The following is a 26,983-nucleotide window of genomic DNA, read 5'->3' on the forward strand; positions in this document are numbered from 1 at the left end:
CCTAAAAAATATTATATATTATTTTTAAATAATTTAAAATATAATTTTAAACGTAGTAATTACTAATATTTTTGCCAACTTTATTTTTATAATCCTTTTATGTATTTAATAAGGTTATTTTTTATTTTTTAATATTTAATTAGTTAAAATATGCTATAATTTTTATATATCTTAAAACTAATAATTAAATTTTAATATAAAAATATCAATATTAAAAATTGTATTAATTTAATTAATAAGTAATGTAATTGTTAAAACTATTAATAAAATTATATTATATTATATATATTAATTAATATATTAAAATATAACTAAATTAATTAATAAGTAAATATTTTTAAATAGGTTAATATAATTAATATAAGGTTTAAATTGTTTAATTAAATTATTTAATTTATATTTAAGCTATTAATTAAAAATATTAATAAAATTATTGTAAAATTAACTATTAACTAATATATTATAAGTTTTATTAATTGTAAAAAATTATCCGATTAAACTACAATAAGGTATTTTTGATAATAATAGTTTTTTTAAAATTAATATTGCAGGTTTAAGTTATTAAAAATTATTATTAAATAAAATTTAAACGTTTTAATTTTAGATTAAATTTTATTAAACTTAATATCAAAGATTTTTAAATAATAAAATTAATAAATAAAAAAAAATAATTTATATTAAAAGTAGATAATATTATATAAAATAGGTATATGCGATTATAAATAGTATTTATACTAAGAATATAATTATATGATCAGGGTTAAGATCACCTGATACACTAGCACCAGTTCAGTATCTCCTGTAAAGTATGGCATATCATTTCAATGTTTAGATCTTCGTAAAAAGCCCTAAATAACTGATAATAACATTATACTCTGGAAGAACTGTAAGGATCTATTAATCGGATAGGATATATATAATAAATATATAAAATAAGGTTATAAGTTATAAATATAGGAAAATAACGAATGTATCTATATTGAATGTATAACTGAATGGTAATAATTGTGGCTATTTGATCAAAAGAATATAACGAATATTAAACCTTTATATGGCTTATAACTTAAGATTACATAATAATACCCTTGCTCTTGGCGATGTAACACCACACTAGTTCATTATATTATTTTAAAAGATATAATCGTAAATAAACTTATTAAAACCTTTATGAAAAATTTACATAAACAATTTAAGATTTAATTAACCTTAAAAAATATTAAAGATCTATTATAAACAAAGCAATTATAAAAATTAAATAACAAAATAATTATAAAATAAAAAATACATATTAATAACAATTAAAAACAATTAAAAACCTTTTCCGAACTAAAATTAAATCGTTAATAACTTAAATAATAAAAAAATATTAAAATATTTTAAATTAAATTAACTTATTGATTGCATTTAAAAAAATATATTAAATTAATTAATTATATTAAATAACTTAAAAATCTTTAATCTTATATAAAATAACGGTATAATATACATTCTTACAATTTTACCTCAATTAATTAAATTATTAGAAATATAATAAATTAAATTTTATATAACGCTTATTTAATATATATTAGTTATGTAATATTATGTTAGGTAACTTAAAAATCCCTAGTCTTATATAAAATAGCGGTATAATACGCGTTTCCACGATTTTACCTCAATCAATCAGATTATCAAAAATATAATGAATTAAACCTTATATAACGCCTATTCAGTACGTATTAATTGTGTGACAGATTATTATTACTTGAGGCAAAGAAGACTGTCTAGATTCCCGAGCAAACGGTTCGATGGTCTTGACAAGTGTCAACATGGAAATATAATAGCTCGAATTATTATCGGTTATTTATATTTGGAGTTGAATTCGCCTAACTGTAGTGGTGGATAATATTGCATCTTGATGACTTACCATGGGGAACGAGTGTTTAGCCGAGATAATGGTAGACTTCATATTTGTATAACCTGCTATTTTGGTGCCCTCGAATTTTGACTCCGCCACTCTCGTTGTGCATTATGCCATGAAAAGGCGGTCCTATGTTGTTAGGAATTGGAAAGTCCTTGCAGTTTACTGAAAGGATTACGCCGAATGTAACATTGTAAATATAAATATGCTGCACAATTACAGTAGGTGATGTTTATATCCATACACACCATGGCGTGGTATAGATATGCTCCCTCGTAATTCAGATAGAAGAGCCTTATCTCTTTTCGCAAGCGCGTACATGTATACATGCAGATGAATGATATGCCATACTCGCCTGGATGTAACTTGTCTTCGGGCTTTTGGTAAGAACTTCATATAATACCGTGACTCTATGTTACATCAGTCTACAATGCGGATAGGACGTATATAAATATATGAGGTAAGGAGCTTGATACCTCCATGTAGCTTGTAGCCCCATCCTCTTTTGACCTACCGTGAATATCGAATATCTCATTTCCTGGTATTCACTTGTTACAATGCTGCCTATAGCTACCACCGGCCTTGTCGCAGGTGTGGCAGCGCACTATGGAATCTTCATTCGGGGAGAGTGGCATATGAGAATTGCGCAAGTCATTGCAAGTCATTTAATTATTATGGGTGTCATATTTTATACCCTGGCAGGTTATTATAGCTCCCTAAGGATCGCAACAATTGCCTTGGGAACAATAATCTCTTGCTACTTCTCCTCCTTGTTCATTAGTATGACGATATATAGACTTTTCTTTCACGCTACCTCGCATTTCCCAGGTCCAAAAATGGCCGCCGTGACGAAGCTATGGCACGTATTTCATATTCTCGATTCGAAAAACCATGAATTTCTCCAAAAGTTACATATGGAATATGGCCAGTTTGTCCGTACAGGTAAGCGTATTCCACCTCTAGACAACATTGGTTGCCTCACAACTGAAAAGAAAATTGCGTCTAGGGCCAAATGAGATTACTATTTTCCACCCTGCGGCTATTCAAGAGATAGAAATTTCAAAAAACCAAACAACCAAAGATGTTTGGTATGATCTCCTGAAGCCCTATAAATCAGCTATTTTTGCGCGGGACGACGACCTGCATAGAGAATGGCGTAGATCTTGGACACAGTCCTTTTCTAAGAAATGTCAGCGTTGTCCCCGTATTGTCCATCAATATCCAAGAGGACAATATTGAGTTAAGTAGCTGACATTGCCATATTAGGCATGGAAGCTTATCGTTCACGAATAGCAGAACTAACTAAAACGCTTTCTCAAAGCATATCAGACTATGAAGGCACCCCCGTAGACATTGATGAAGTCATGACTTGGTTCTCGTTTGATGCAATGGGCGATATTTTATTCGGAGAGGACTTTGGTCTTACCCGTTCCAAGTCTATACATCCTGGAATCGTTCATCGTGATCGAGCATTATCTGTTCTCGGGCCTCTTGAGGGAGCTATATGGATAGCTCGTTTTGGGTTTTCATTTACACCTTTCTTAGGAAAAGTTAAAGACTGGTTTAAACTGGTCTCCTTTTGCGATGATCAATTAAGGAGAAGGATACAGGTACAGCCATATTCCACCTATGCCGTAATGCTACTGATATCGTCAAATTAGCGCCCAACCGAGTCCTTAAAACTGGATATGGCCTCCTTCTTCCTTGAAGAATATAATAAAAACGCTGAAACGATGAACGACAAAGATCGGAGTCTTTTACTAAGCGGAACAGTGCTTTCGGCAGTTGTCACTGGAAGGTTCGTCTTGTTCTCTATCGCAGCCCCTGATACAGACACCAAGTAGGAATACTCACTTTATATAGCGATACGAGCAGAGCCGCCTTGATTGCAGCTTTCTGGTTCTTGTCGGAATACCCCATCCATGCTGACAAGATTCGATCTGAGCTTCAAGTTTTAAATCCATACGACATAGATGCTTTACTAACCCTTCCGCATCTAAATGGGGTAATAAATGAAGTATTACGTCTAGTACCACCAGCTATGACAGGATTGGCCAGGACCACAGGGCCCAATGGTCTTGTATTTGATGGCACATTCATTCCACCGTTTACTACTATAATAGCACCTAAATATGTCATAATGAGGAGTAAGACGTGATATCTATTGCCTTGCTACATTAGGTACATATGTTAATCTTATTAATAAAAATGCAGTGGAAGCCGCGTTTGAATTTCCGAACGAATTTATTCCTGAGCGCTGGTACTCAAGGCCGGAGCTCGTCCGTGACGAACGCGCTTTTGCGCCATTTGGTTTCGGTACGTGTCGACACGAATTCCTTCCCGTATACCTAGGTAGGTTATCTGATTTAAGCTTACAATGAAATATAGGCAATCGCATGTGTACAGGTAAATCCCTCGCTCACACAGAGCTCTGTCTTACCATCTCAACTCTGCTCCGTCGCTATAAGATCTATTTTGCGCCGGAGTACGATCCCCAGACAATGTGGCGAGATATGAAAAATCAGGTAACTGCGCAACCGGGACGTGTTTTATGTATCTTCGAGCCGTTGAGTGACGTTGGAAACTAATGACTATTTGGAGTTGAGTCCTTTTCGTAACAAGGGATATCAAGGAGTGCAGATGTCATGGCTTATATTATATTTATCAAAAATAAAGCTAGACTCTTGCCTAGGTTAAGTATCTAACCTACTAAGGTAGCTACAAAATAATCTTTGGGGAATTTAAAGGTCGCCTGAGGATTGGGCCGTACGATGTAAGGGAAGGCCTTCGTATATGCAAGACTTTATATATGAAAGCACGTATAAGCAAGAAACCAACATGGATTGTTACGACCATGTATTGTTGGTTGCGTAGTTAACCCCTATAAAATACACACCAACCACAGGAGCCGAAAATCCCATCTGTTATTTCATAACTTGAGTATTCTGATTTAATCTTACCCCCTTCAACCTACCATATAACCTCCCAGTTCTCCCCTTCATCTACTCTGGCACGGTATTACTGCTAACACAAATTTGGTTTCGACTATTGCTCAACGATGGCTTTAATTAACCCCACTACCTCCGACTCCCAAGAAACCAACCTTTTTGACCCCCATCTGAAACTTCAAGTTCTGCTTCCTGGGGATCCTTTCTATGTTTCTCGTCAGGACTCGTACTGGGCTGTTAATAGTCGGCTCAACCCATCTTGTTTTGTTCTTCCTGAGTCTTCTCAACAGGTCTCGGAGATACTTAAAGCGCTGGTGGCTCTAAAGCGACAGTTCGCTATCCGAAGTGGAGGTCATTCGCCAGTTCCGGGAACTAATAATATAGCAAACGCTGTCACCATTGATCTCGGCTTCTTGAATAAGGTTATATTTGATACTGACTCTGAGACGGTGAGCTTTGGCGCGGGAGCAAGGTGGAAGGGCGTATACGAAGAGTTAAGCAAGTACAAGCGGACTGTGGCCGGAGGGAGGGGTGGTGACGTTGGCGTCTCGGGTCTGCTCCTGGGTGGTGGTAGTACATGGATGTCAGCAAAAAATGGCTGGGCTGTAAGTCATCTTAACATTAGAATCGCCTAACGGAGACCTCATTTATTCATCCTCACCACTACGAGTATCACTATAACACACAAAGCTAATCAGACCATCCAAGTGTGATAATGTACTGTCATATGAAATCGTCTTAGCGGATGGCCAAATCATCACGGCGGACCGAGATAGGAATGTGGATCTATTCCGCGTATTGAAGGGCGGCTCGAACAATTTTGGAATTGTCACTAGGTTTACTATGCCGACCATGCCGTCAGATAGGATCTGGGGGGGTATAGCCGCCTCTCCGCAAACGGCTATTCCCGAGGTTATCGATGTGATGTGGAAGTATACGGAAGAGCAAGCTAAGTATCCGGACAGCTACCTTATGGCTGTTATCGGTTATTTCCCCAACTTTGGGGTTAACGTGGCATCAACCGCTCTCTTTGAAGGAAACAATGATTCTAGCGGCCCAGAGTTTAAAGGGTGGTATGAACTCCCTAAACTCGTAGATACAACAAAGGAGACAACGATACATAGCTTATCCTTCGATATCGCACTCCCCCCTAACTACCAGTAAGTAAAATCCACGGGTTGGCCTCCTTCCTCATGGGACATTGATGGCTAACAGAATCTCATCGATTTGAAGTGACGGATGGTTTACTCTCTGCTTCAAGAATGACAAACGCATCATGCAAAAAGCCGCGGAGGTGCATGAAGTACTCGTCGAAGAGCTCAAATCACTTGTCTCGGATGGCAACTTTATCACCCAGTGTATCTTCCAACCCCTACCTACAATTGTGTCGAAACACTCAGCTGCAGGGGGTGGGAATGTGATGGGTATTGAGCGAAACACCGACAACGCCATCCTTTTCCAGTACGCAGCCATGATGAATACAGCTGAGCATGCGGCGATCGTCTATCCTAAGCTTCGAGCAGGATTTCAAATTATAAAGGATTTCGCATCTGGCATAGAGAACGGACTGATGGATTGGCTGTACATGAACTATGCGGACAAAACACAAGACGTTCTTGGGAGTTACGGCGCTGAAAACGTCAATAAAATGAAGCAAGCAGCGGCAAAATATGATCCTGATCAGGTCTTTCAAAAGCTTTGCCCTGGAGGGTGGAAGATAGCAGACCTAAAATAGTAGCAGTTGTTACGACCCAGAGTGTGACCAACCGGGTCTAAGGACCCCGGACGACCTATCACAAGTAAACCCCGGAGAGAAGAATCTCAATAGCTGGGTAGCCAGCTCTTGGAGCTATCCTGGATATCTTGGACAGTTGGCGATCCGGACTATCCAACAGACCATATAGAAGGTAGAATGAATATAAAAGGGGGGATCTCCTTGTGTATTTAGTCATTCATTCTACAGCTATCAATCTAAGCCTAATATCTAACACATACTCAGGGGAAGTACTCCAAGCCTTCCTGACGAACACTTCAGTATTGGTTATTTTACCACCTTGACTTGTATTGTTACTGTTTACCTAAAATCAAAAACCAACCGACACTATACTTCAACATACCTGAGTATAAGTTCGTCACAGCAGTAACATGGGTTTCGGAGGAACACGACCATATATCGTATCGTTCGACTTGACTAAATGTTGAAGAGCTCAGTAACAAAATCTTTCTCCGTCTAGCATAATTTAGTTAATGAGAGGGCCAATGTTAAGTTCAGACTTGTTACTTTAAAAATAAGGGGCTTTTCCTTGAAAAGGTCCCGTTTGGAATTTGCATTAGGCACCTAAGGGACTGACCCATTCTTTTAATGATAGGGTAGATCGCGCTGTCGAAGTCTGAGTAGTAGTAATATTCACCTCTAAGAGTAACTTTCCATGGAGTACTCAAGGATGCCTAGGTACTTTGGAAGTTCCATCCCAACTAGAAGAGGTAGGTTCAGTTCCGGTAGATGGATCGGCCTCACCCTCGGTTGAGTTGAGAATAACCCCTATTTTGGCATATCCCCACCAATTATTGACATGAAATTTGTTTGATGAAATGTTGCTTATGCAGATGTGTTGCTGAGGAGATGGGATTTGAACATGAATCCATGCCAGTTGGTCTTGACCTCCGACCGTATAATACCCAGAACTATACGACGACACCGATTTCTGGTTAAGATGGTGAATTCCAAGGCGTCTTTCACCACTGAGCAGTTGTATTCCACGCGGAGCTCCCAAAGCTTTCCCAAAACGGGGGCACTGACCTGTAGAAAGAGCATAATCTCTGGGATACCCTCATACAGGGGTATGGTATGGTAGTAGTGACACGCCTCAAACTGCCATATTGATTGCGCTGGACGTATTCTAGGGTGTAAATCGGGGTATAAATTAATCTAAACCTAGGTATCGTCACAGGAGACCCAATTTCCTACACTTTCAATGCCTTATTGTAACAAAAGGAAATTTGCCTAGAGTATTTCTAACTCTACACCGGCGAGACCATATTTCGCTAGTCTTTCGGTGAGGGAACTATCGCAAAAACGTCCTAGATGGAAATAATATGCGATCGATCGGTTGTAAGGCCCAATACCAATTTAGCTCTTTAACAAATCATGTTTCATGTGTAACAGAATTAGAATAATGATTTAGACCTAAAATACACGAATCCAGCAGACTATTCTCCGGATTAGCCGCCACTAATATGTAGGCTGTCGATTTAAAGCAAGCCACCTCGTAATCTAAATACTAGCTAAAAGGTAGCAAGTTACGTTATGAAGGGTTAATTAATAACTACTATACTCCACTTAGCTTTTTAATATCATTTTTAGTAATGGTAGTCACTGACCACGGGTCTTGTATACTACCAACTCTTGAATTTTCATGTATCTTTGACCGAAAGTAGTGAATCTAAATCCGATCATTATTTCAAGAAACTCGCAAGTTGTTATCTACGAACTCAAAGAAAACAGAAATGTTAGCCTGCCTTGTCGAACCAGATTGCTCCTCGGAGACATTTGATGCCGATCCAGATATTGTAAGAGGTATTCATACTCTATTATCGTAGGTCTCACTAGGCTAACCATCGTATAGGCTGGAATTGGAGTACGTATTCTCCAATATACCTCGTTTCTAATACTCAATATGCTGTAGGTAATTGCGGCCTTTTTAATTTCCGCATGGTCTAGTCTTTTGATTACGAGTGTCGAATATTCATCTCGACACGCGGACGTTTTCAGCCCATATTCAGGATATGCCGTGCGACTAGATGATCTATTGAGGAGTTATATTAGACGGTTTACAAGGCCCATAAAGAAACCGTGGACTCTTCAATCTATACAACCAGTTGTGTTAGCGGCCAGTGACCAGCAATTAGTCACAGGCTTGGCGATAATGGCAGCAGGCTACATTCAACATTGTACTATTACGCAGTACCATTTCGATATAGTCGCCTCCTTGGGTGGTATTGCGTTCAACGTCTACCAACCTGCTCTGTATGCTCTTGATGGATACACCAACAGAGATCCTCAAATGAAGCTATGCAGAACGATTCTGATGACGATCCTATTTGGTATGATCATCCCAAGCATTTTTGCAGTGTTCAATGTCAACTTCCTGGAGCTGTATGGAGCGTCTACCCAGTGTATTTGGGACAATCTAATTGATTCTCACCATGACACGACTTCGGACGTTCTACTCAGCTTCAACTTAATTGTCACTGTTTGGGCCTATATCGAGAGCATGAGATGTCTATATCCAACTATCTTCCGAAGGATTCCACGCATTTCAAATTTTATATTAACGTGCTTTGAGGGGATGTTACATTGGATCGATAAAAAATCATCGCAATATGTGCAAACTGCTAATTCGACATATCAATTATATACGGAAACCCAATCCATAAAGGCATTCGTTACTCTTTCTTATCATTGGGCCATGTATACTATCGTGACCATTATAGTCCGGCCAATCTTTTGGGTCATATTTATTCTGGTCTTTACCTTCCAGGAAATTATAAGGTCACATTTCATTGATATTTGGAGAGCTTACACAGTGACCTTAGCGTTGATAATTGAAGTCATATCTATCAAACAGGATGCAGTCTCTTCTGAAGTCATAAATGGCAGCGAAAATAAATGGGGTTTCGGCCAGATACTTCCGCTATTACTTTTAGTTCTCCCAGTGATGTCAACATGGGAAGTATTCTGAGGTTAGTACTAGTTGGAAGCAGAAAAGCTAATTTGGTACTTATCTAGATATATGCTGACTTTCTTTATAGAAACGCAACACAGCAGAGATCAGGGGGGAATTAGAAATTCCTATAGTCACGATGTTTCAGACTATAGTGAACGTATTATCCATAACGAATCAGCTGCATCGTCTGTTCACCCCCTCTTCCAACCACAAGAACATGATGATTCCCAACGACAGGCCATGGGGGTTGGGATTGAATTGTTGCCTATTGGTGTGATGACTGGGCTCAAGGCTGAATCAGATATCTCAGATCGAATGTATGAATCTAAGTTGTTCAGAGTATGGGTCATTTTCTGTACCCTAGGAATTTTTGGTGGAAGTACTTACTCGGCGATTATAGGATATGCAATTTAGAAGGAGGATTCTTAGTTACGCTACGCCGGTTACTACGTTTCCATGTTGAAACCATTAACGGACTATGTCTTAAAGAAATCTGGTGCATCAACTGGTTAATTGAATTTGTCTTAAAATTTGGGGGCGCCGATTACATTATTGTCAGTTACATCGAAATCATAAACATTGGGGATCGGGATTGATATTCGATTCGCGATGAGACGCATTGTGGCAACTTGGGATTCCATGGCACTTGCTGCTACTTCAGTCTCTCCAGAACCCCAATCAGTGGTAGGTATACAGATCCCCGAAGCGAGAAGCAGAAGTGACTCTTCGAGGATATCAACTAGGGGACCAAAGATCTGGCAGTCCAAATCGTGGATCATGAGTTCTTTTGATTCCATCTTATTTAGTTTGAGCGGTTTAGAGAGCAAGACGGGAAAGTTAATGGAAGGATTTATCGAGGTTAATATACCTAACAAACAAGCTTGGTTTAATTTAATACTTCACATGTTCTTCGAATACCGTTAAGCCAAATAAAATATTACTTCATTTATGATCTTGTTTTCTACAATCAATATCAGAAATAATAGTAGAAGTACCTAATCTAACTACTTCTGATGTCGTTGATCTCTTTGATCATTCTAGAAGGGCATCACTTTAACATCGGCAACCAATTGGGTCACTTCGGCCAAGCCACCGATCTCCTTCAAGATCTCTTGGCGCGCCGAGGCGTTCTTCGCGGCATCCAATTCCTTGTAAGTGTATTAATATCAGTAACTTGAGCTCTCATATGCACCTAAAGAGGACTTTGAATACTAACCGCCTTGTCTGCAATTGCTCTCACGATAGTGATCTTCTTCTGAGGAAGGTTCAAGGAGCTTCCATACACACCCTCAGTGTCACTGATCTTCTCTAGCGTCGACTGTACCTTCTTCAAGACAGCCGCCGCTTCATCGTCAGACGCATTCTTAGGGCTAATGAGCAGTATATCCAGGATAGGACGGCCATCAAATAGATGCGCGCCGGGGTTCGTCTCAAAGACATTCAAGTCCGGTGGTCCGGATGAAAAGGGTTGTGCCGCGGCTTTATACTCTGCGTAGCCAGGGGATTCAACGAACTTGTAGAAGTAGGATAATTCAGGCCATTCTAGCAGTTGTTAGAGACTCAACAACAAGATATGGGCCAACCAGCCCGCGTACCGAGAGCAATGAATTCTCTAAATTCGCCGGTGGTATCTTTCCCGTTTTCCGAGATAATAGCACCTGCTGCTCCTCGTAGCACACCTCCATCTTTTAGAGCCTTGAAAGCGAGAGGGATGGTCCCTTGTGCACCCTTGATGGATTCGGGGTCATTCTTCACCTTAGGGAAGACAAGCTCAATGATAGCCATGATGAAGTAAAATAAGACGTGGAGAATAACGTGAAGATTGAATAGAAGACTACTTTGTTGAAGGAGACCAGAAGGGAGCGGGGAGGGCTTAATATATGCGAGCGGCCGGAGCAGAAACAGCTCGTGCGTCCTTCCTATGTTCAATACGCCGGAAATTTAAAAGTAATACAATACAAATCTATATTAAAACCCTATAAATTATAACTAATATTAAAATAGTTTCTACGAAATACTTACCATATAAACCTCGGATTTTTCTATACATATATATATATATATTTTTCGATAAATGCTATAAATTAATCCATTAACCTAGTTTATCACCGATTAGATCCTAATCACCGATCACATTGATGTTATTGCCGAAGGCACAATAAGGTAACCTAGGTACGTATTGGTTCCCGAATGATGTAAATGTTCAGTTCGTTGCTTGCCTGCATCAATTACACCATCCAGATTCCGGACCAATAAATGGATCGGGACAACGTCCTAATAGGTAGTCAACTACATCTTGTTGGGTATATACCCGAAATATCATTACGTTTACTCTCCAGGTCATTTGCGGCTAAGTATCGCTTACGGCTTACATCAGTAATTCGGATGACGCTTATTTGACACAAGTCCTACTTCGTATACCTCCTCATCATCTAAGTCCCCTACGTTGGATCGGTATGTGGAGACAAAGAGCTCCGTTCTAAAACCCCGCAACGGATTGCGAAATTGTTACTATGAGGCTTCGGGGTAGAGATCATACCGTACGTGAGCGCTGGATATTCCTATATGCTACGATATGTATATGCCCCTGATATGCCTCTGCAACGTCCAACGTAGTGTCAGCTATCCCAATAGACATAGCCCGCAATATTTTATTTCATATGACCTCCGGGTTAACACGTTCAGTTTGATGTAACTACGTCATCCTCCCGACATACGGTATCATATCATCCCGGAGTAATATCACCAACGGAGACAAACTCCTCGGACGGACTTAATAACTAATAGTTTGGAGCGAACCTCCGAAAATATAGTAAATAGGTAATTATTAACTTACCTGATTGAGCTTCCAGTGACGAGTAAAGTAAGTATTGTCATATGTATGTGGAAAGTTATATTCCCGTGGTATCAAACTTTCCTCAATCTTTATAACAAGATCAGATAGCTTTACACTTAATAAGGGCTTTAAATTACTTAGATTTCAATACGACAGTTAAGGTATCAAATAGGTACATGTATGTCAGAAAATGACCCTGTGAACACACCCTAACCAAAGCTAAGAGGACTCATTGAAAAGGTCTGTATATTTGCCCGGATCCTGTCCCTTTGTATCCTAGGACTTATGTGCTATTTTAGAGTCCATAGTAACTTATATCACTAGGTGATGATGTGTATGAAGGGTACGAAAGTGATAAGACAGGCTTACCGCATGTAAAATATTGCACAACTCGAGGAGTTCCTCTAACTATTAGAGCCTAGTTATACTACATATGTCCACTCGGGATTACTCTGTACTCTGCCCCAAATAAAGAGCACTGACTAAAGAACGTGACGAGGTAAATTGGGCTAGTGCCCGTGCCGATTGAATTGATTCAAGGGAGACAAGAAAAGATGTTTGTTTTTTCGAGGTAATTGGAAATATATACATTCCCACAGCCCCGACTAGTAACCAACCAGCCAGCATGATTGCACTCATGGGGCGGAGCAAGGTAGCTTCGGCGATGCCTAACAACAGAGACCATAAGTAAGCGCTTACCATTCTCATCAAACTATGCAAATACATCTAACAGTATCAAGTAAAACATGAGAGATGAAATTTCTACTTGCACCCCTTTCAGTCTTATTATACCTTGAGGCAACCAGTACCATCTCGTAATAGTCCTAAACTACTTGATAGGCATAAAATGGCTAACAGAAAGACAGCCGGGAATTACCCGGATCCTTGTCAAACATTATTATCCGATTTAATACTTTCAATACTATCATGAAAGACCATGCCTCTCTCTTTTTCTAACCTTCCATTTAGGTACCATACCTTACTACCTTACGTTCCATCGTCGTGATGAAGAGGATATGGTCTTTCATTTATTACCTAACCCATTTAGAGTGGAAGGAAAAGGTGCAAACATACTGCATCTTTTGTGACCGAAGTAGATTTGAGGAGAACATTATCTATGAGGTGCATCTTGACAAACATCAAAAATAAACGATGCTGCATCATACTAATGCTGCTACTCAGGATGACGATCTTCTTGCGATAAATAACATCCGCAAAGCGGGGCGCTATCACTGGCTGATAATGCCCAAGTTGCATAGCTGGCGCGACGTTGAGAAGCTAGAATTCGAGGATGTGCCGTTAGGTCAGTAACCAACATATTATAGAAGGAGTATTTTTAACCAAGTTGTGTCTAGTCGACTCCATGGTGGAACTAGGAGAATATCTCCTGGAACGGAACTGTCCTACCGTTCCACCCGCCAACGTACATATCGGATTCCACCGTGGTCGCCGTGTTCTCTTCAGAGATATTTACTGGCCTGATGTTGTCTCCATCCACCATCTTCACATGCATATTATCGTTGAGCCTCGTTTCTGGCTGAAGCTATTTAAATACCCTTCGTGGCTGCCGTTGATGTGGAAGTCCGAGAAGCAAGTGATGCAAGAAGTGAAGGGAAAGTCGAGGAAGAGTGGTAAGTCAAGGATGGCGAGTCTGCTCGGCCGCGTCCTCTTATATGGGACATTTTCTCGTACACGGTAATCTGGACCTGTTATATCAGTACTGTCGTGGTAGGAACTAGAATATAACATATTATACTATACAGGTATCATACTACGTACAGGACATGATCAGTCATATATCAGTGTCGTAGATCTAATTGTGTTACAGTGTTTTCATTAAAATTATAACAATACGTACAGTAGAGATCACCTTATATAAACGCTCAGCCGATTGGGTGGTGTGAGGAACCTACAAGGGTTAACATACACGAAAGCAAATAGAGTATAAGCCTCAAAACGATTGTAGTCGTACCATCCTAGCATCCTGTTGCATGGTATCCCATAGCTATGCAATATCGCCCCACGATTGTATTACGCCACTAGCTAGGTAGTTCGCCTCGTGGTAAGAACCATCCGAAGTCAGCGCTACAGCCCACAGCTGTCGGGATGTTAGTGATTTCAAGATTTCAATAGATGGGGCTTAAACTCTCGGAACTGTTACTACCTATGCAACTAGGTCAACCCGAAGCGGCGGCGCTTGTATGCATGGGGCATGCAAGATCAAAAGCTGGAGTGGGTTTGACAGGTTGGGCAGATAAACCACCAATTCGTTACACAATATGTTTATGTTATACATAGTATAACAAACAGCTCACGGCATGTCTATTCCCGTTATCGTTTCACACTCTGATTAAACGCTCGACTTTCGTCAGCAACAGCAACAGCTTCCACTTTGATATAACCTCGGGATTCTTATGAATGCACCTAATGAACATTTATAAGGTACCTTCATATACAAGTCTTCGTAGACATGCTGTACCCACGCGTACTGCATAGAATACATAGAGAGTCGACAAACGCGACGAGGACGGGGAGATGATACAAGTGGATCGGGGAACTCCAGCTTGAGCGCTGATTAGCAGCCCTGCCGTTAGCTTCAGATATTGTCGACAGGGGACCGAGCATCCGTTTTGGAGAAAATGGAACGTTGCTATTGGACAGCGCATTTCCTTATCTCTGGGCACCATGCTTGGCAGGTCTTGGCCCGATCCAAGGTCCCATCTTGTTCCTGTGGTATCTTGCCTGCTGTCTAGGCTGATTATTACGTTTGTTACCGGCTGAACTGTGAACTGGCAGATACGGCTGAAGAAAACAATCATCTGTTTTGCTTCTAGAAGAAGCTTTGATATTAAGTGAATTAACTACCTAGGTTAGGTGTAAGTAGGTGTAAGTACCTTAGTCCGACCAGATTGCTAGCAAAACCAGGTAAGGGATGATTCAACTATCTTTAGAACTGTTTTCACTTCACAGATGGCCTTTTAGTTCTGCTCTCCAACGGATCTTCTTTTACACCCTTACGAAGCCAAGGAATGATCGACCCTTGATGTTCGAGCTGTGCGACCAACGTCACGTCTTGACCGCCCAACATGATCCCGATATAGATGCCATTCAATATTCAATAGCGAAAGATTTCAGGGCTAAGCAGGTATAAAGCGTGATGGGTCAATGAGAATATGTTGCTCGGATCCGACAACGTTCTCGCTTATTATAATTGTTTGCTTCAATTTCAGGGATTTAACAAATGGCCTTTCGAGTTCTAAGTTATTTTCATTCACCAACTTGAAAGCGCGCCCAATAAGATCGCCAACCGCCAACGGCCCAGCCGCCACGAGTCGCAGACCGTCTTTATCCCTTCTTCTATTGCCACACCTTAATCCACGTATTCACGTATTCACGTATGTATTCAAAGACAGATCAAATGCTCGTCGCCTTTTAGATGTCTTAGACAACTGTAGATTTTCGCCGAGGCTTCCTTCGTTACAAAACCACGTGGTAGCTGGTACAATGTGCCATCTTTGATGTATACCTACCTAAGGTACACATCTCATGCGCATCTGCATTGGTACTGTTGCCGTGTTCCCCGATTCTAAGACATACAGCATAGCCCTGAACGGAAAGTCCCCTCGTAGTACCGAACCGAATAAAGCATCAATGATGTTGTCGGTGTGTTTATGCTTTTTTGTTCAAGTAGGTACCTAACCTACAATATACACCTAGGTAGGTAGCCCCTATTGAGCTAGAAGCACTCCTCAGTAATAGGTAACCTAGTAATGGCATCTTACCGTTAAGACGGTTAGTAGCCGAGCTACAGTAAGATGATCAATTTCGCATTAAATACGGCTGCATTTGCATTCTTGGACACGATACAAGTTGCCGTTTCTCACATCTTGGCAATTTAAAGTCCAAGAACGCCACAGACCCATGACTTCTTTAAAGACTACATGGAAGAATCCTACTGCTACTTGTCTTCTCATTTTAGTGGTGATACTCCGGCCACGCAGCCAAACAGTGTATTCGGTCGCCTATCTGTAAGGTCCTCCGCCCCCGTGGCCCCCTTGGCCCCCTCCTAGTCACCATGCCAAGAATAGCAAGGTTAACAATGAGAGCCCACCGTTCTTCTCGGGTTCTTATCAGCAACTCCACTACCTACACCTATCAATAACCATTTTAAAATGACTATTAAAGACATCAGCCAGGGGGGTGGTTGATATCTCTTCGTTTAGAGCTGAACTACCTACGATATCGCAGGTGCCTGTCTAGGCAGGGTAAGAACAAAGAACCTTGGTATTGGGAACGTCCTTGTCCTTTCATGTCGCATGGGCCGTATGTACAAGTTGCGCAAATGGACTGACTCCCTTGTATCCGTCCCCCTCCTGTTACATGTACGGAGTACAGATAACACATAACAACTGAAGTGACGCATGTAGTTGTACATAGCATATACATCAATAAACAATGTCTTTCCCAACCGAGGGAGGCTCCCCGAACAGCGAGTACCTAAATGAGCTGAGCCGTATTTAGACACTGGCACCCGCCACTGGCATCCTCTGGTAGCAAGACTTTATTTCTTCTCTTCTCCCTTCGTTGTGTCTTATTCCGTCGTCAAAAGCAATATCGCGACACCCGTATCCGAGACGTGTGTCTCATCGAGGGAGAATATTCGAACCTGCGTTTTCTGTTCCACGCAGTGGCTGGCTTCCTTATTCGCAGCGATATCAGCATGTCTGCCAGCTTGTACGTTACGCCGTACAATGGCACTACCGGAGAAGCTGACGCCGGGTATACTGCCGGCGTCACAGATCTCAATCAATTCTACGAGGTACGATCATGAAAAAAAAAAAATTTCGAAAAGAAAAAGAAGATGAAAAAGGATGAATTGGTAGGAGTAAAGTATACGAAGAAGAAAAGTGCTAAATGTTCTTCTATTCTAGAGCGGCGACTTTGCCTGGATCATGACCTGCGCTGCCCTCGTCCTTCTTATGGTTCCCGGTGTCGGCTTCTTCTATTCAGGTCTTGCGCGACGCAAATCTGCGCTGTCGCTAATTATGCTGTCCATGCTATCCATCGCCGTCGTCGACTTCCAGTGGTTCTTCTGGGGATATAGCTTGACCTTTTCCCATACCGGCAGCAGCTTCATTGGCGATCTCTCCAACTTCGGCCTCATGAAGACCCTCGCGCAACCCTCGGTCGGTAGCACCAAGGTTCCCGATCTCTTATTCTGTCTGTACCAGGGCATGTTCGCCGCTATTACGTGAGTTCTCCGTGGATTAGGTGGTGTCGTAACCTGAGAAGTCCTTTCCCGCATCAAGTTTCTAACGCAGAACCGCATACGATTCAGACCAGCCCTTGCGATCGGTGCCGCAGTCGACCGCGCACGTGTACTCCCATGCATTGTCTTCATGTTCATATGGGCCACCATCGTGTATGATCCTATCGCATACTGGACGTGGAACGCCAACGGCTGGTCCTTCAAGATGGGTGGCCTGGACTTTGCTGGTGGTACTCCGGTCCACATCTCGTCTGGCGCAGCCGCCCTTGCGTTTTCCGTCATGATCGGCAAGCGGACTGGATACGCAAAGTCCGCCGGTCTACCCTATCGCCCGCATAACGTCACTCACATCGTCCTCGGTACCGTCTTCCTCTGGGTCGGTTGGTTCGGCTTCAACGGCGGCTCCGCTCTCGCTGCTAATATGCGCGCCGTCATGGCCTGCATCGTCACGCACCTGGCCGCATCCGTTGGGGGTATCACGTGGACCCTTCTTGACTACCGCCTTGAGAAGAAGTGGTCAGTCGTGGGGTTCTGCTCTGGAGCAATCGCAGGTCTCGTAGCCATCACGCCCGCTGCCGGTTTCGTTACCCCCTGGGCTGCCGTCATCTTCGGTATCGTAGGAGGCATAGGCTGCAACTTTGCCACTAAGCTCAAGTTTGTCATGGGCGTAGACGAGGCGCTTGATATTTTTGCTGTCCACGGAATAGGGGGTATTATCGGAAACCTTCTAACTGGTCTTTTTGCAGCGTAGGTTATAGCCTCCCTTTATTTGAACCCGGCTAGATACTAACAAGACACCACATTACAGCGACTATATCGCAGCTCTCGACGGTTTCACAGTGATCCCAGGCGGTTGGATCAACCACAACTACGTACAATTGGGTTACCAGATTGCGGACTGCGTGGCGGGGTTCTCCTACTCTTTCGTTCTAACGTGCGTGATCTTGTTCATCCTGAACCTGATTCCAGGCCTGAGCCTGCGCGTTTCGGCCGAGAATGAGGAGGTCGGCATTGACGACGACCAGTTGGGCGAGTTCGCGTACGACTACGTCGAGCTGCAACGCCATACCAGCGACGTCCTCGCAGGCCCAGCTGAGGTGTCGACCCCTAACGCCGGTCGTGCAGGCTCCTCTAAGAGTAGCGATGGGCCTGAAAAGATGGTTTAGGAAGGAATGGTACTTGATTTGCGTTATTTTGAAATGTGTCAAGTGAACGTATATTTAACTACCTAGCAGTACGTTTATCAAAGTGAATTTAGGGGAGTCAGCACCCTACATAGAAAAAGGGTTACGATATTAAGAAGCATATTGTATTAGAAGGTGTCTTATTGTTTTGTTAGTATTGATAAACCTCATTTGCTCTGTATTTGAGTTTACAACACGTCGAATTATACCCTGTTTATCAGAACATCATCAAACCAAGATAGATATTATGGTTTCTCCAGTTAAAGGCTCCATTACTGCCATATTAATTCAATCACAAATCTGTATTTATCATTGTCCAAGTCCTGTGCGGCATTTCGTATCCGATTATTACTACGCAATCGCTCAAGTTGCCTTCGTGCCTTATTAATATATAGTGTTGACTGTTAATATTTTAAACGCCATTAGAAACAAGTCACCGTGTGCTAAACCAATATAATCCGTCAATCGATATTATTGTAGCTTATTATGTTGGCGAACTTAATACCAAAGCCACACTCATCATCCTTTTATGAACCTGAGATCAAGTACAACTTTCCGATCTAGCCAGAGCGGTTCCAATTCTACTAACAGATAGAGGCCAGCCTGCATTCCTCGAAAACAATGGGTGTAATTAGCCCTTTGAGAAAACTGCTCTCGTCTCCCAACTCGGTATTATCTAACAAAAGAACTGCCGAATGCGGTATACGGGTAAATGTAGGGCTTCGAACCAACCGTTCACTGTAAATATATACCCAATCTAACTTGAGGTCCTTTTTACACCCTTTTCCGACGCATGTAGCACCCTCTTAAGAGCTAGCCAGGAGAAACAATAGTCGTTAACCCAGTACCTCCCAGCGCTAGCGGTTAATCATTTGCAAGTTCAACCATGGCTTACAACAGATATCCCGATGACGATGATATATACGGCGTTAGCGATGGTAGCGATGTCAACGACGAAGAGGTATACAATGCTTTTAATCAACTAAACTTGCAAAATAGAGGCACGTCCCAGAGGAGAGATTTGGACAGACCGTGGAGACAACCCACACAGGATCATCCACCTCCGCCTCAACCACGGACAAGAGATTTTGGTAGACAATGGAGACAATCCTCACAAGACAATTCATCCCAGGGCAAACAGGAACCGAGAGATCTAAGCGGTTCGTGGAGACGACCCGTACAGGAAGATACATCTCCGCCTCAACCACCACAGAGAGATTTCGGTAACCAATGGAGACAACGTGTAAAAGACAATCTATCCCGGGGATATAAACAGCAACCGAGAGATTTAGGTGGTGTATGGAGACGATCAGGACAGGAAGATACGACTCAGGGGGCTGAACCCCAAGAGGAAACTACTGCCGGACCATCGCAAAATACAGGTGACGAGCAGCCACAGCCACAGCCTACTTCGAGGTTGATTCAGCATGGGCGGTCGACTCCGGGGTATCCTCGTTGGCGTCGCACCCAGGATGAGATTAATGAAATGGGTCGGATAGAACGGGGGGGGAATTCAAATCGTCAGCCTACTATTGCAGTTCCGATTACCTTGAGGCCGCGTATGCAAAGAGTAGAAGAAGAGACCAAGAACAGAATACAGGCGCGTGGCAAATGGTGGATGCAGTCATTCGAAACCACAAGTCGCTACTATGTTAGGGACCCGGCCGAGAGGCAGCCGGTGTCGCAAGGTGAAGAACACGAACCTTATGACCTCATGATAGTCCTTAGAGATGCCCATAAACTACAAGAACCGGAGGATTTTGTGGATGCCGTATTGCGCGAGCTGTCAAATGTGGGAGAGTATTCACGGGATAGAGGTGCCGTCGACAATCCGGCCACCGCGCAGAAAACTGTTAGACGACTGCACACGAACACAACGGGCTGGGCATTCCTAGAGGATTTTGACCTTATTATGGCAGAATTAAATAAACTCCAAATGGAATTAGAAGCTTCCAACCGGGGTAACGCGGCTGATCGCTTATTCACATCGATAGCTGAGGCGTATGATTGGAATGTCGACGAGCTTAGGAAGACAGGGTTCCACCAAGAGATTATGACTTATGTAGGGTCTACGATGATGGGACGACTGCGGTTCATGAGAGATCATTATCGCAAGGCGAGAGGTTCCGACAGGACCGGTCCAGACTTTTTAGACGAAACGAGTCTAACCCTTTCAACGCGATATTTCAGCGCTGCCGTCCATTCGGCATCTTTGTCTGATGACGTTCGAGCGGTTGAATGGTTTAGTAATTGGGCAGTACATTTTCCTGGCCGCCACAATAGAGAGCTTCCCACCATTCAGTTACATACTGATACAATAATCGGCCTTTTCGAGACTGTTTATACAATCAAATACGAAAATGCGGTTAGATTACGTATGTAATAGCACTGATCGTCCCCATTCTAACTCCTGAAACTGACCTCTTTTAGTCGCCGATGCAGGATTCGCCGAAGATGTAGACGTAATCGACAGCTTCTTGTCCTACAAGAGTACTGTAGAGTCTACAGAGCCGGGGAGGCGTGAAGAAATTGCTGATCTTCAAAGAGAATACTTTAGACCGTATGTAAGACGGTTGGATGATCTTCTCACCAAATATCCACAGACCAATGGTGTACTTTGGCAAAAATACCGAACACAACCGACCAACGTTTACGATGCACGCAACCGGCTCGTACGGCATATGGATACTATGAGGGCCCCTACATATATTGGCATAGGCCGATGGTGTAGGCATGTACCACCACCAGGGATAAACGAAGTTACAAATGAAGGGAAAAACATGTTGATGGAATTGTGGACAAAAGGCTGGTATTGCCTCGATCATCGCCCATGGATCAGGTGTACTTCTTGCGGCTGGAAGTATTCATGTGCCATATGTACAAACCCGCATTCCTGTCCTCATTGTAAAACAGGCTTTAGTTGTAATTGGAAAGGATGTGGAACGAAATCTGATGATCGCCCAGATGAGACGACAGCCCAACCTACGTATGTAAAGGTCCAGATCTACCATAATGGCAATACTAAAACTACTCTCATAGGTATCAAATATCTATGACTACAAACCCAGAGGGCTATCAACAACACGGTAGGCGAATTACGCCAAAGCTTCGACCTCTCGAAGATTTGGATCGCCCGCCACAGTACCGGCAGTTTTTCCCAAAGGGAGTACATGATATACCACAAGACGGCCCAATCTATGCTAAGAATATATCTAAGAGTAAGTGTTTTGTCGATATTCAAAAATGAAAAGTAGGAACTTCAACTAATATTTGGTAGAATTTCACGCCCCAAAGTTCTTTCATCCTGGTGGATGGGACCGGAGGGGCAGATACCCAGTCAGAATGTACGTAATAAAGAGCACCACTGCCTCTTCTATATCCCTCTCAAGAGTTAAGACTCCTTACCTTAGTTGGAGTAATTAAGGAGTCATGGTCTTTGAGATCTCTTCCCGAACCCACCCCCTACTTATACAAGTGGGTACTAACTTATACGATTGCGATAGTCATGAGTTCTACGACTCGGATCTTGGTGCTGAGGGAATCAAATTCATTCAGCCATGGGAAGTCCCTAACCAACCTGGAGAGGTATCTCTAGGTCCTGGAACAGTCCCTCGGCGTCTTGAAGATGTCCCTCGACCTACTGGGGGTGGTGGGGCCAGTATGGCTCTGGCTGAGCGGGACATATCAGACAAGGGAGGAAAGCGCAAGAGGGAGGACGACGACGAGGGCCTTCTGGGAGATTTGCTCTCCGCGTTGCACACGGCGAGGAAGGCGAAGCGTTGAAAGGCTTCGAGGTATTGTTTTGTTACTTCTCCTGCCATGTATTGAGTACAGTCCACATTTCTTGCTACGAACTAGCTGTAGTAATACATATTCTTGACTTGCGTCTTGAGACTATCATTAAAAACCAAACGATGGCTAAGGCTGCTAAACTCGACGTGACCTAAATAATTAGATGGTAGATACAAGTTAAACTAAAACATGATGTTGGAGTGATGTATATCATTTCGAGTGTCTTTAGTCGATATACGTGCTGCAACCCCCTAGATTAACCTATTATGATATTCCCAAGATACGCCCAGACGACCAAGTCCTAGACATCCATCACATAGCTAACCTTGTGGAACTCGCCAAGTTCGTCGGGCAGCGCCTTGGTATACTCGAGGAGCATCTGCCGCTTTTCAAAGTCCCAGAATATATTCGTCCACGTGTAGCGGTCCTTGGCCGGGACCAAGCAATCGGGATCTATCGGATCCAGTTGCCCTTCGAGCTTCATGATGCCGGTCACGACGTTTGCGAGGTTCTCGCTATCCCAGGTTGCTTCGCGCCAGTCGCAATGCAGTAGCAACTGCACTGCCTCCTGTCGAACACTCGCCTTCCGACACTTCAACCCTGTGAAAGCTAGCAAAGGTAATCGACCGGCCTCGTTGATGAACCCTATCTTCGTGGCTACTTCCGATGGGAAATCCGTGAATTCCTTGCATCGTTGAACTATGTCTTCGAACTGGGGTATGTATTGATCGTACATCGTCTCTGTCGTATCGAAACAACACGATGTAGATACGAAGGCTATCGTGTGATGCATCCGCAACAGCTCGAGACCTTGGCGATCGCGGCTGTCTACGGTACTGAACAGCAGCGAATCTAGCGCGACGCCCAAGTCGTTTAGTTGAGCCAGGTACATGGCTTGGTCACGGAAGGCCGCGGACTCGTCGAAGTCGTATTCGGGATTCGAATTGTGCCAGGTAATTTTGCTCTGGAAACTTGCGATCTGCACCATCAGATGATCCCATATTTGCCTCGCCTGCTCGAGGGTCTGCGGGGCCGAAAACGTGAATGGGCCGTCTAATCCGGTGTCGCCGTCTTCGTCTTCGTCCTCGGTAAGTAAGATGTGGTATGCGAATTTCCCGTGCGCGAACGGGACACACGCGGTTGCGACGCTATGGCGTGCAAACATAATGGTCATCTCGTCCACCTCGTCTCGCGGAGCTGATAGACATCGATACCATTGACGCCGTAAAATAGACTTGGAATCTCCTCCCCGTATATTCTTCAAAACTTTGATGCCGCTGCGTATAAGATTCCCAGAGCTGAGATAGTTCCCTTGCATATTCTCGAACACTATAAATAAGAGGGTTGCCGCCATTGTTAAACGTCCGTCGATCCCAAATGTCCTGATGTTAGATCGTAGATGAGAAAGCGCTTTGGCGTGATGCATAAGAGCCGCTTGGTGATGTCGATTCAGTACCGACGGAGGCCACCATGTCCGACACACCTTGCCATTGGCCGCGTACCCCTCGCGGAGGTCCATAAGAGCACGGCCATAGGCACCTATACTGAGAATAGAATGATGAATGCATCTGTTGACCATGCTATCTCGAAGAGACGTCTGGGACCAGAAGCTCGACCGAAAGTAAGGCGAAAGTTCTCGAGATATTTGATCCCTAAACAGAACAAAGTACCATTTGTCGTCGTCGTTCAGTTCAAAGCCAAAGGTGGGCATTAATGGAGTTGGCGATCGATAGTCCACCGCCTGAGACAAAGCAGCAAGCTTAGCTGGCTGCACCGAGGCAAGCTTCGGCTTTGGCAATAGTAATCTTTCAGACCGACAGGAGGTGGTCTTGACTTTAGGCGGAGCGTAGCCCTCGCACATAAGTCCAAGACGCTCACACTCTGCGCAAGACGGCTTGCCCTCGTCACATTTGACCTATAGACAATTAAGTTAGTAGCTGCGATGCATAGTAGCCAACAGCCTGTCAACAAGGAGTAATTGTGACTGTCATGGGCGCTAATTTGCGACTTGATAACTTCCTCCAGACAAGTCGAATAACAGAGGAACTGGAAGTTTCAAGATGAACTGACATGTCTTCTTTTACAGCTAATACAGCCTATTATACGGCGGAGAAGACGTTAGCTAACTGGCCCCGTCTTGACCTCATCGGGGATAGATAGTTTACCTGTTCGGACTTTGGGTTTACTCGCCCTCTTCCTTGTGGGTTTTAATCCGTCGCATCGTCGACTACTCTTTTCCGACGAATCGGAAGTCTGTGCCGACTGTTGACTGAGGCTGCTGGGGCTGTTCCGACGAGTCTGTCTCATATCGGCTGACGGGAAATGCGTTTTCTGCCTCGAATTATGGGTTTTCTATATCCAACTGTTGTCTTAATCTAATACAGCTGTATTTCCGTGTGGGATAGTAGCTGTGATCTTGTTTTATCGTTACTTTGCGTCGCGAACCTGATTCGAAGCGCGATGATGAGCCGACCGGCGGACGTAGTCGACTGATTACTTATCCGTCAAATAATAAATATGTAGGCCAGTGGGCATGGGTGTCTGGTAAGCCAGGCCGGTGCAGGGGTTCGGCTCCAAAAACTGGGATACCTAGCCGCTGGCGATAGTGATGGAGATCGTATACATAAATAAAGTATATTGCCCAGATTCTAGTCCGAGAGCTATAGCGAATCCGTCTGGATGGTAACGTCGTAATAGGGGGCAGCTGGAGATGTTATTTCGTATTATTAATTATGTAAGGTTAGGACATGATGGAATTGCGGCATTCGGACTGGTGGAGAACTCGGACTGGTGTCACTAGCCCCGCAATGTGGTAAGATGAAGTTCCATCGGTCAAGGCTGATTCTATATATGTTAACAGGCACGGCTACATAGCAGTTTGGTGGCATGTGGATAACATGTGGGCATCAGTAATAGCATCATGGCATCATGGCGGCATGGCCCAGAAAGGACCAGCAAGACAATGCATAGTACAGTAGTCCCATACATAGTAGTATTCTAGCAAATCATACTCGGGGATAAGGAAACAAGCGTTGCGTAAATCGATCTCCGTGGAAATACAGCTACATACCTCATAACAGGGGCTTGTACAAATGGCAAGTTCCCATGGTTAACAAGCAACTGTATTATTACATAGTCTCGGACCATGAAACGTTATATATGACCATAATAGGAACAACAAGAACATGACATGCCTACATAGTAGTCGGCGAGAGGCTCAGACCAATGGCCTGGGTTACCTTGTGTCTGTGCCTCAGATGCGCATGAAGATAAAAAAGACCATCTATTCTCTCTAATACCAGCGGCTTGCCCGCTGCTACGTATGATTATGAGATCGTCACAAGTCACGATAGGCACCGACATTCTCTCTTTGGAGATGGCGGTGGCCTTGATGGTGTCGTCTTCGTCAGCCTACGAGCACATCTGAGGGATCCGAGAAGAAGATTAGCTGCCGGCACTTCTGCGGATAATCTAATCCTGAATACCGATCGTCTGTCTTAAGGTTATCAGCGGCCCGGGTGACTTGCTGCTCGCCCCCATCTTTGGGCTGAGATGCCGGCGGGTTAGCTCGTACTACATGATATCGTGGTTTTGGATGTATATACTTACCTATGTAGCCATCTCAGCCCTAAAAAAGGGGACCATTCATTGGTCGACCCCGGACGCATTAGAATAGGAGTCGTCCACCGTCCTAGCTTGGCAGTTTGTTTGGGTCGGTCAAGCTTATGTGAGACCCGAAAAGTCGCAACCTTCAATGTCTACCATGGCGGCGGAGATACCTAATGGTATTCCGGGTACCAATCCTTTCCCCGGCCGATGTCTAGATCGGCAGGACTTTTTCACTGTGCGGTACCCATAGAAGGCAAGTCCGGAACAGCTCTATCGATATGAAGGATGCAAGATATGAAACCAATTCTCTTTTTGCTCTTTATTCGAAGCTGATGTGTAACTTCTGATTGGCGTGGTATCGTGTTCGTTGGAGGTTCAGTTCTTACCTTGGCACGTAATTCCCGAATAATGTCCAAGTTGTTGAGAGTAAAGGTCGTATCATACATATCTGGTATTTTGTTGAGATAAAGCTCTAACTACCTAAGCTAGAGTTGAGGGGAATTGATACATACCTAACCTAGGTAACTGATAGGTAACTAGTACCAAATCATAGTAGTGTTTTCTACCGCATACATATGCGGTACGGCATCAGGGGTATTATTGCCCTTGTACGTGTAAGTGGACCATGTCCATATGTAGGTACATACTAATGCTATCTTAATCACATGTATCAATGCGCTCTTCTTAGATACATACCTCCTTTTTGTACATACGTAAC

At 43.2% G+C, this 26,983-nt stretch overlaps 9 protein-coding genes across 9 annotated transcripts; 6 read left to right on the plus strand and 3 right to left on the minus strand.

Annotated features, from left to right (window-relative positions):
* Positions 1 to 2,736: 2,736 nt before the first annotated feature.
* F4813DRAFT_395297 (cytochrome P450 monooxygenase-like protein) lies at positions 2,737 to 4,723 on the plus strand (the record flags this gene model as incomplete). The annotated part of the gene is made up of 7 exons (XM_049247683.1): positions 2,737 to 2,842; positions 2,907 to 3,089; positions 3,167 to 3,510; positions 3,562 to 3,698; positions 3,764 to 4,047; positions 4,115 to 4,216; positions 4,289 to 4,723. The coding sequence occupies 7 exons, from the start codon at positions 2,737 to 2,739 to the stop codon at positions 4,486 to 4,488; spliced, it is 1,356 nt and encodes a 451-aa protein (XP_049100850.1). The 3' UTR covers positions 4,489 to 4,723.
* F4813DRAFT_32408 (FAD-binding domain-containing protein) lies at positions 4,629 to 6,612 on the plus strand. The gene is made up of 3 exons (XM_049241051.1): positions 4,629 to 5,453; positions 5,557 to 6,008; positions 6,082 to 6,612. Exons 1-3 carry the CDS (start codon positions 4,959 to 4,961, stop codon positions 6,581 to 6,583), a joined length of 1,449 nt encoding a protein of 482 aa, XP_049100851.1. The 5' UTR covers positions 4,629 to 4,958; the 3' UTR covers positions 6,584 to 6,612.
* A 1,743-nt stretch (positions 6,613 to 8,355) lies between these two features.
* On the plus strand, positions 8,356 to 9,590 carry F4813DRAFT_395299 (uncharacterized protein; the record flags this gene model as incomplete). Its single annotated transcript, XM_049247684.1, has 3 exons — positions 8,356 to 8,418; positions 8,475 to 8,486; positions 8,535 to 9,590. 3 exons carry the CDS (start codon positions 8,356 to 8,358, stop codon positions 9,588 to 9,590), a joined length of 1,131 nt encoding a protein of 376 aa, XP_049100852.1.
* Positions 9,591 to 10,500: 910 nt separating this feature from the next.
* On the minus strand, positions 10,501 to 11,577 carry F4813DRAFT_355036 (uncharacterized protein). Its single transcript, XM_049242818.1, has 3 exons — positions 11,171 to 11,577; positions 10,792 to 11,117; positions 10,501 to 10,723 (listed from the first exon to the last, which is right to left on the minus strand). Exons 1-3 carry the CDS (start codon positions 11,358 to 11,360, stop codon positions 10,613 to 10,615), a joined length of 627 nt encoding a protein of 208 aa, XP_049100853.1. The 5' UTR covers positions 11,361 to 11,577; the 3' UTR covers positions 10,501 to 10,612.
* An 846-nt stretch (positions 11,578 to 12,423) lies between these two features.
* F4813DRAFT_355038 (uncharacterized protein) lies at positions 12,424 to 13,786 on the minus strand. Its single transcript, XM_049242819.1, has 3 exons — positions 13,767 to 13,786; positions 13,152 to 13,714; positions 12,424 to 13,098 (listed from the first exon to the last, which is right to left on the minus strand). Exons 2-3 carry the CDS (start codon positions 13,221 to 13,223, stop codon positions 12,859 to 12,861), a joined length of 312 nt encoding a protein of 103 aa, XP_049100854.1. The 5' UTR covers positions 13,224 to 13,714; positions 13,767 to 13,786; the 3' UTR covers positions 12,424 to 12,858.
* Positions 13,564 to 14,110, plus strand: F4813DRAFT_388148 (uncharacterized protein; the record flags this gene model as incomplete). The annotated part of the gene is made up of 2 exons (XM_049246657.1): positions 13,564 to 13,714; positions 13,767 to 14,110. 2 exons carry the CDS (start codon positions 13,564 to 13,566, stop codon positions 14,108 to 14,110), a joined length of 495 nt encoding a protein of 164 aa, XP_049100855.1.
* Positions 14,111 to 16,632: 2,522 nt separating this feature from the next.
* F4813DRAFT_395306 (ammonium transporter) lies at positions 16,633 to 18,846 on the plus strand (the record flags this gene model as incomplete). The annotated part of the gene is made up of 4 exons (XM_049247685.1): positions 16,633 to 17,230; positions 17,343 to 17,662; positions 17,750 to 18,427; positions 18,489 to 18,846. Exons 1-4 carry the CDS (start codon positions 17,132 to 17,134, stop codon positions 18,844 to 18,846), a joined length of 1,455 nt encoding a protein of 484 aa, XP_049100856.1. The 5' UTR covers positions 16,633 to 17,131.
* Positions 18,847 to 19,641: 795 nt separating this feature from the next.
* On the plus strand, positions 19,642 to 22,751 carry F4813DRAFT_355061 (uncharacterized protein). The gene is made up of 4 exons (XM_049242820.1): positions 19,642 to 21,239; positions 21,295 to 21,850; positions 21,904 to 22,082; positions 22,142 to 22,751. The coding sequence occupies exons 1-4, from the start codon at positions 19,751 to 19,753 to the stop codon at positions 22,285 to 22,287; spliced, it is 2,370 nt and encodes a 789-aa protein (XP_049100857.1). The 5' UTR covers positions 19,642 to 19,750; the 3' UTR covers positions 22,288 to 22,751.
* A 51-nt stretch (positions 22,752 to 22,802) lies between these two features.
* F4813DRAFT_33075 (uncharacterized protein) lies at positions 22,803 to 25,273 on the minus strand. The gene is made up of 3 exons (XM_049241129.1): positions 24,822 to 25,273; positions 24,727 to 24,752; positions 22,803 to 24,571 (listed from the first exon to the last, which is right to left on the minus strand). The coding sequence occupies exons 1-3, from the start codon at positions 24,961 to 24,963 to the stop codon at positions 22,958 to 22,960; spliced, it is 1,782 nt and encodes a 593-aa protein (XP_049100858.1). The 5' UTR covers positions 24,964 to 25,273; the 3' UTR covers positions 22,803 to 22,957.
* Positions 25,274 to 26,983: the final 1,710 nt, after the last annotated feature.

This window comes from Daldinia decipiens (genome assembly GCF_022478715.1).
Source record: "Daldinia decipiens strain CBS 113046 unplaced genomic scaffold F4813scaffold_11, whole genome shotgun sequence".
NCBI lineage: Eukaryota > Fungi > Ascomycota > Sordariomycetes > Xylariales > Hypoxylaceae > Daldinia > Daldinia decipiens.

Excerpts from the sequence above, each read along its gene's own strand:
- F4813DRAFT_355036 (XM_049242818.1), bottom strand. The coding sequence starts at position 11,360 with ATGGCTATCATTGAGCTTGTCTTCCCTAAGGTGAAGAATGACCCCGAA. Across the intron at positions 11,118-11,170 it reads TAGAGAATTCATTGCTCTCG|AATGGCCTGAATTATCCTAC; the intron begins GTACGCGGGCTG and ends AACAACTGCTAG. Across the intron at positions 10,724-10,791 it reads GAGCAATTGCAGACAAGGCG|GAATTGGATGCCGCGAAGAA; the intron begins GTTAGTATTCAA and ends TACACTTACAAG.
- F4813DRAFT_355038 (XM_049242819.1), bottom strand. The coding sequence starts at position 13,223 with ATGGTACTGGTTGCCTCAAGGTATAATAAGACTGAAAGGGGTGCAAGT. Across the intron at positions 13,099-13,151 it reads ATTTCATCTCTCATGTTTTA|TTATGGTCTCTGTTGTTAGG; the intron begins CTTGATACTGTT and ends GTAAGCGCTTAC.
- F4813DRAFT_32408 (XM_049241051.1), top strand. The coding sequence starts at position 4,959 with ATGGCTTTAATTAACCCCACTACCTCCGACTCCCAAGAAACCAACCTT. Across the intron at positions 5,454-5,556 it reads CAGCAAAAAATGGCTGGGCT|TGTGATAATGTACTGTCATA; the intron begins GTAAGTCATCTT and ends AGACCATCCAAG. Across the intron at positions 6,009-6,081 it reads GCACTCCCCCCTAACTACCA|TGACGGATGGTTTACTCTCT; the intron begins GTAAGTAAAATC and ends ATCGATTTGAAG.
- F4813DRAFT_33075 (XM_049241129.1), bottom strand. The coding sequence starts at position 24,963 with ATGAGACAGACTCGTCGGAACAGCCCCAGCAGCCTCAGTCAACAGTCG. Across the intron at positions 24,753-24,821 it reads TAAACCCAAAGTCCGAACAG|GCTGTATTAGCTGTAAAAGA; the intron begins GTAAACTATCTA and ends GCCGTATAATAG. Across the intron at positions 24,572-24,726 it reads TTAGCTGTAAAAGAAGACAT|GTCAAATGTGACGAGGGCAA; the intron begins GTCAGTTCATCT and ends AATTGTCTATAG.
- F4813DRAFT_355061 (XM_049242820.1), top strand. The coding sequence starts at position 19,751 with ATGGCTTACAACAGATATCCCGATGACGATGATATATACGGCGTTAGC. Across the intron at positions 21,240-21,294 it reads CGAAAATGCGGTTAGATTAC|TCGCCGATGCAGGATTCGCC; the intron begins GTATGTAATAGC and ends GACCTCTTTTAG. Across the intron at positions 21,851-21,903 it reads GAGACGACAGCCCAACCTAC|GTATCAAATATCTATGACTA; the intron begins GTATGTAAAGGT and ends CTACTCTCATAG.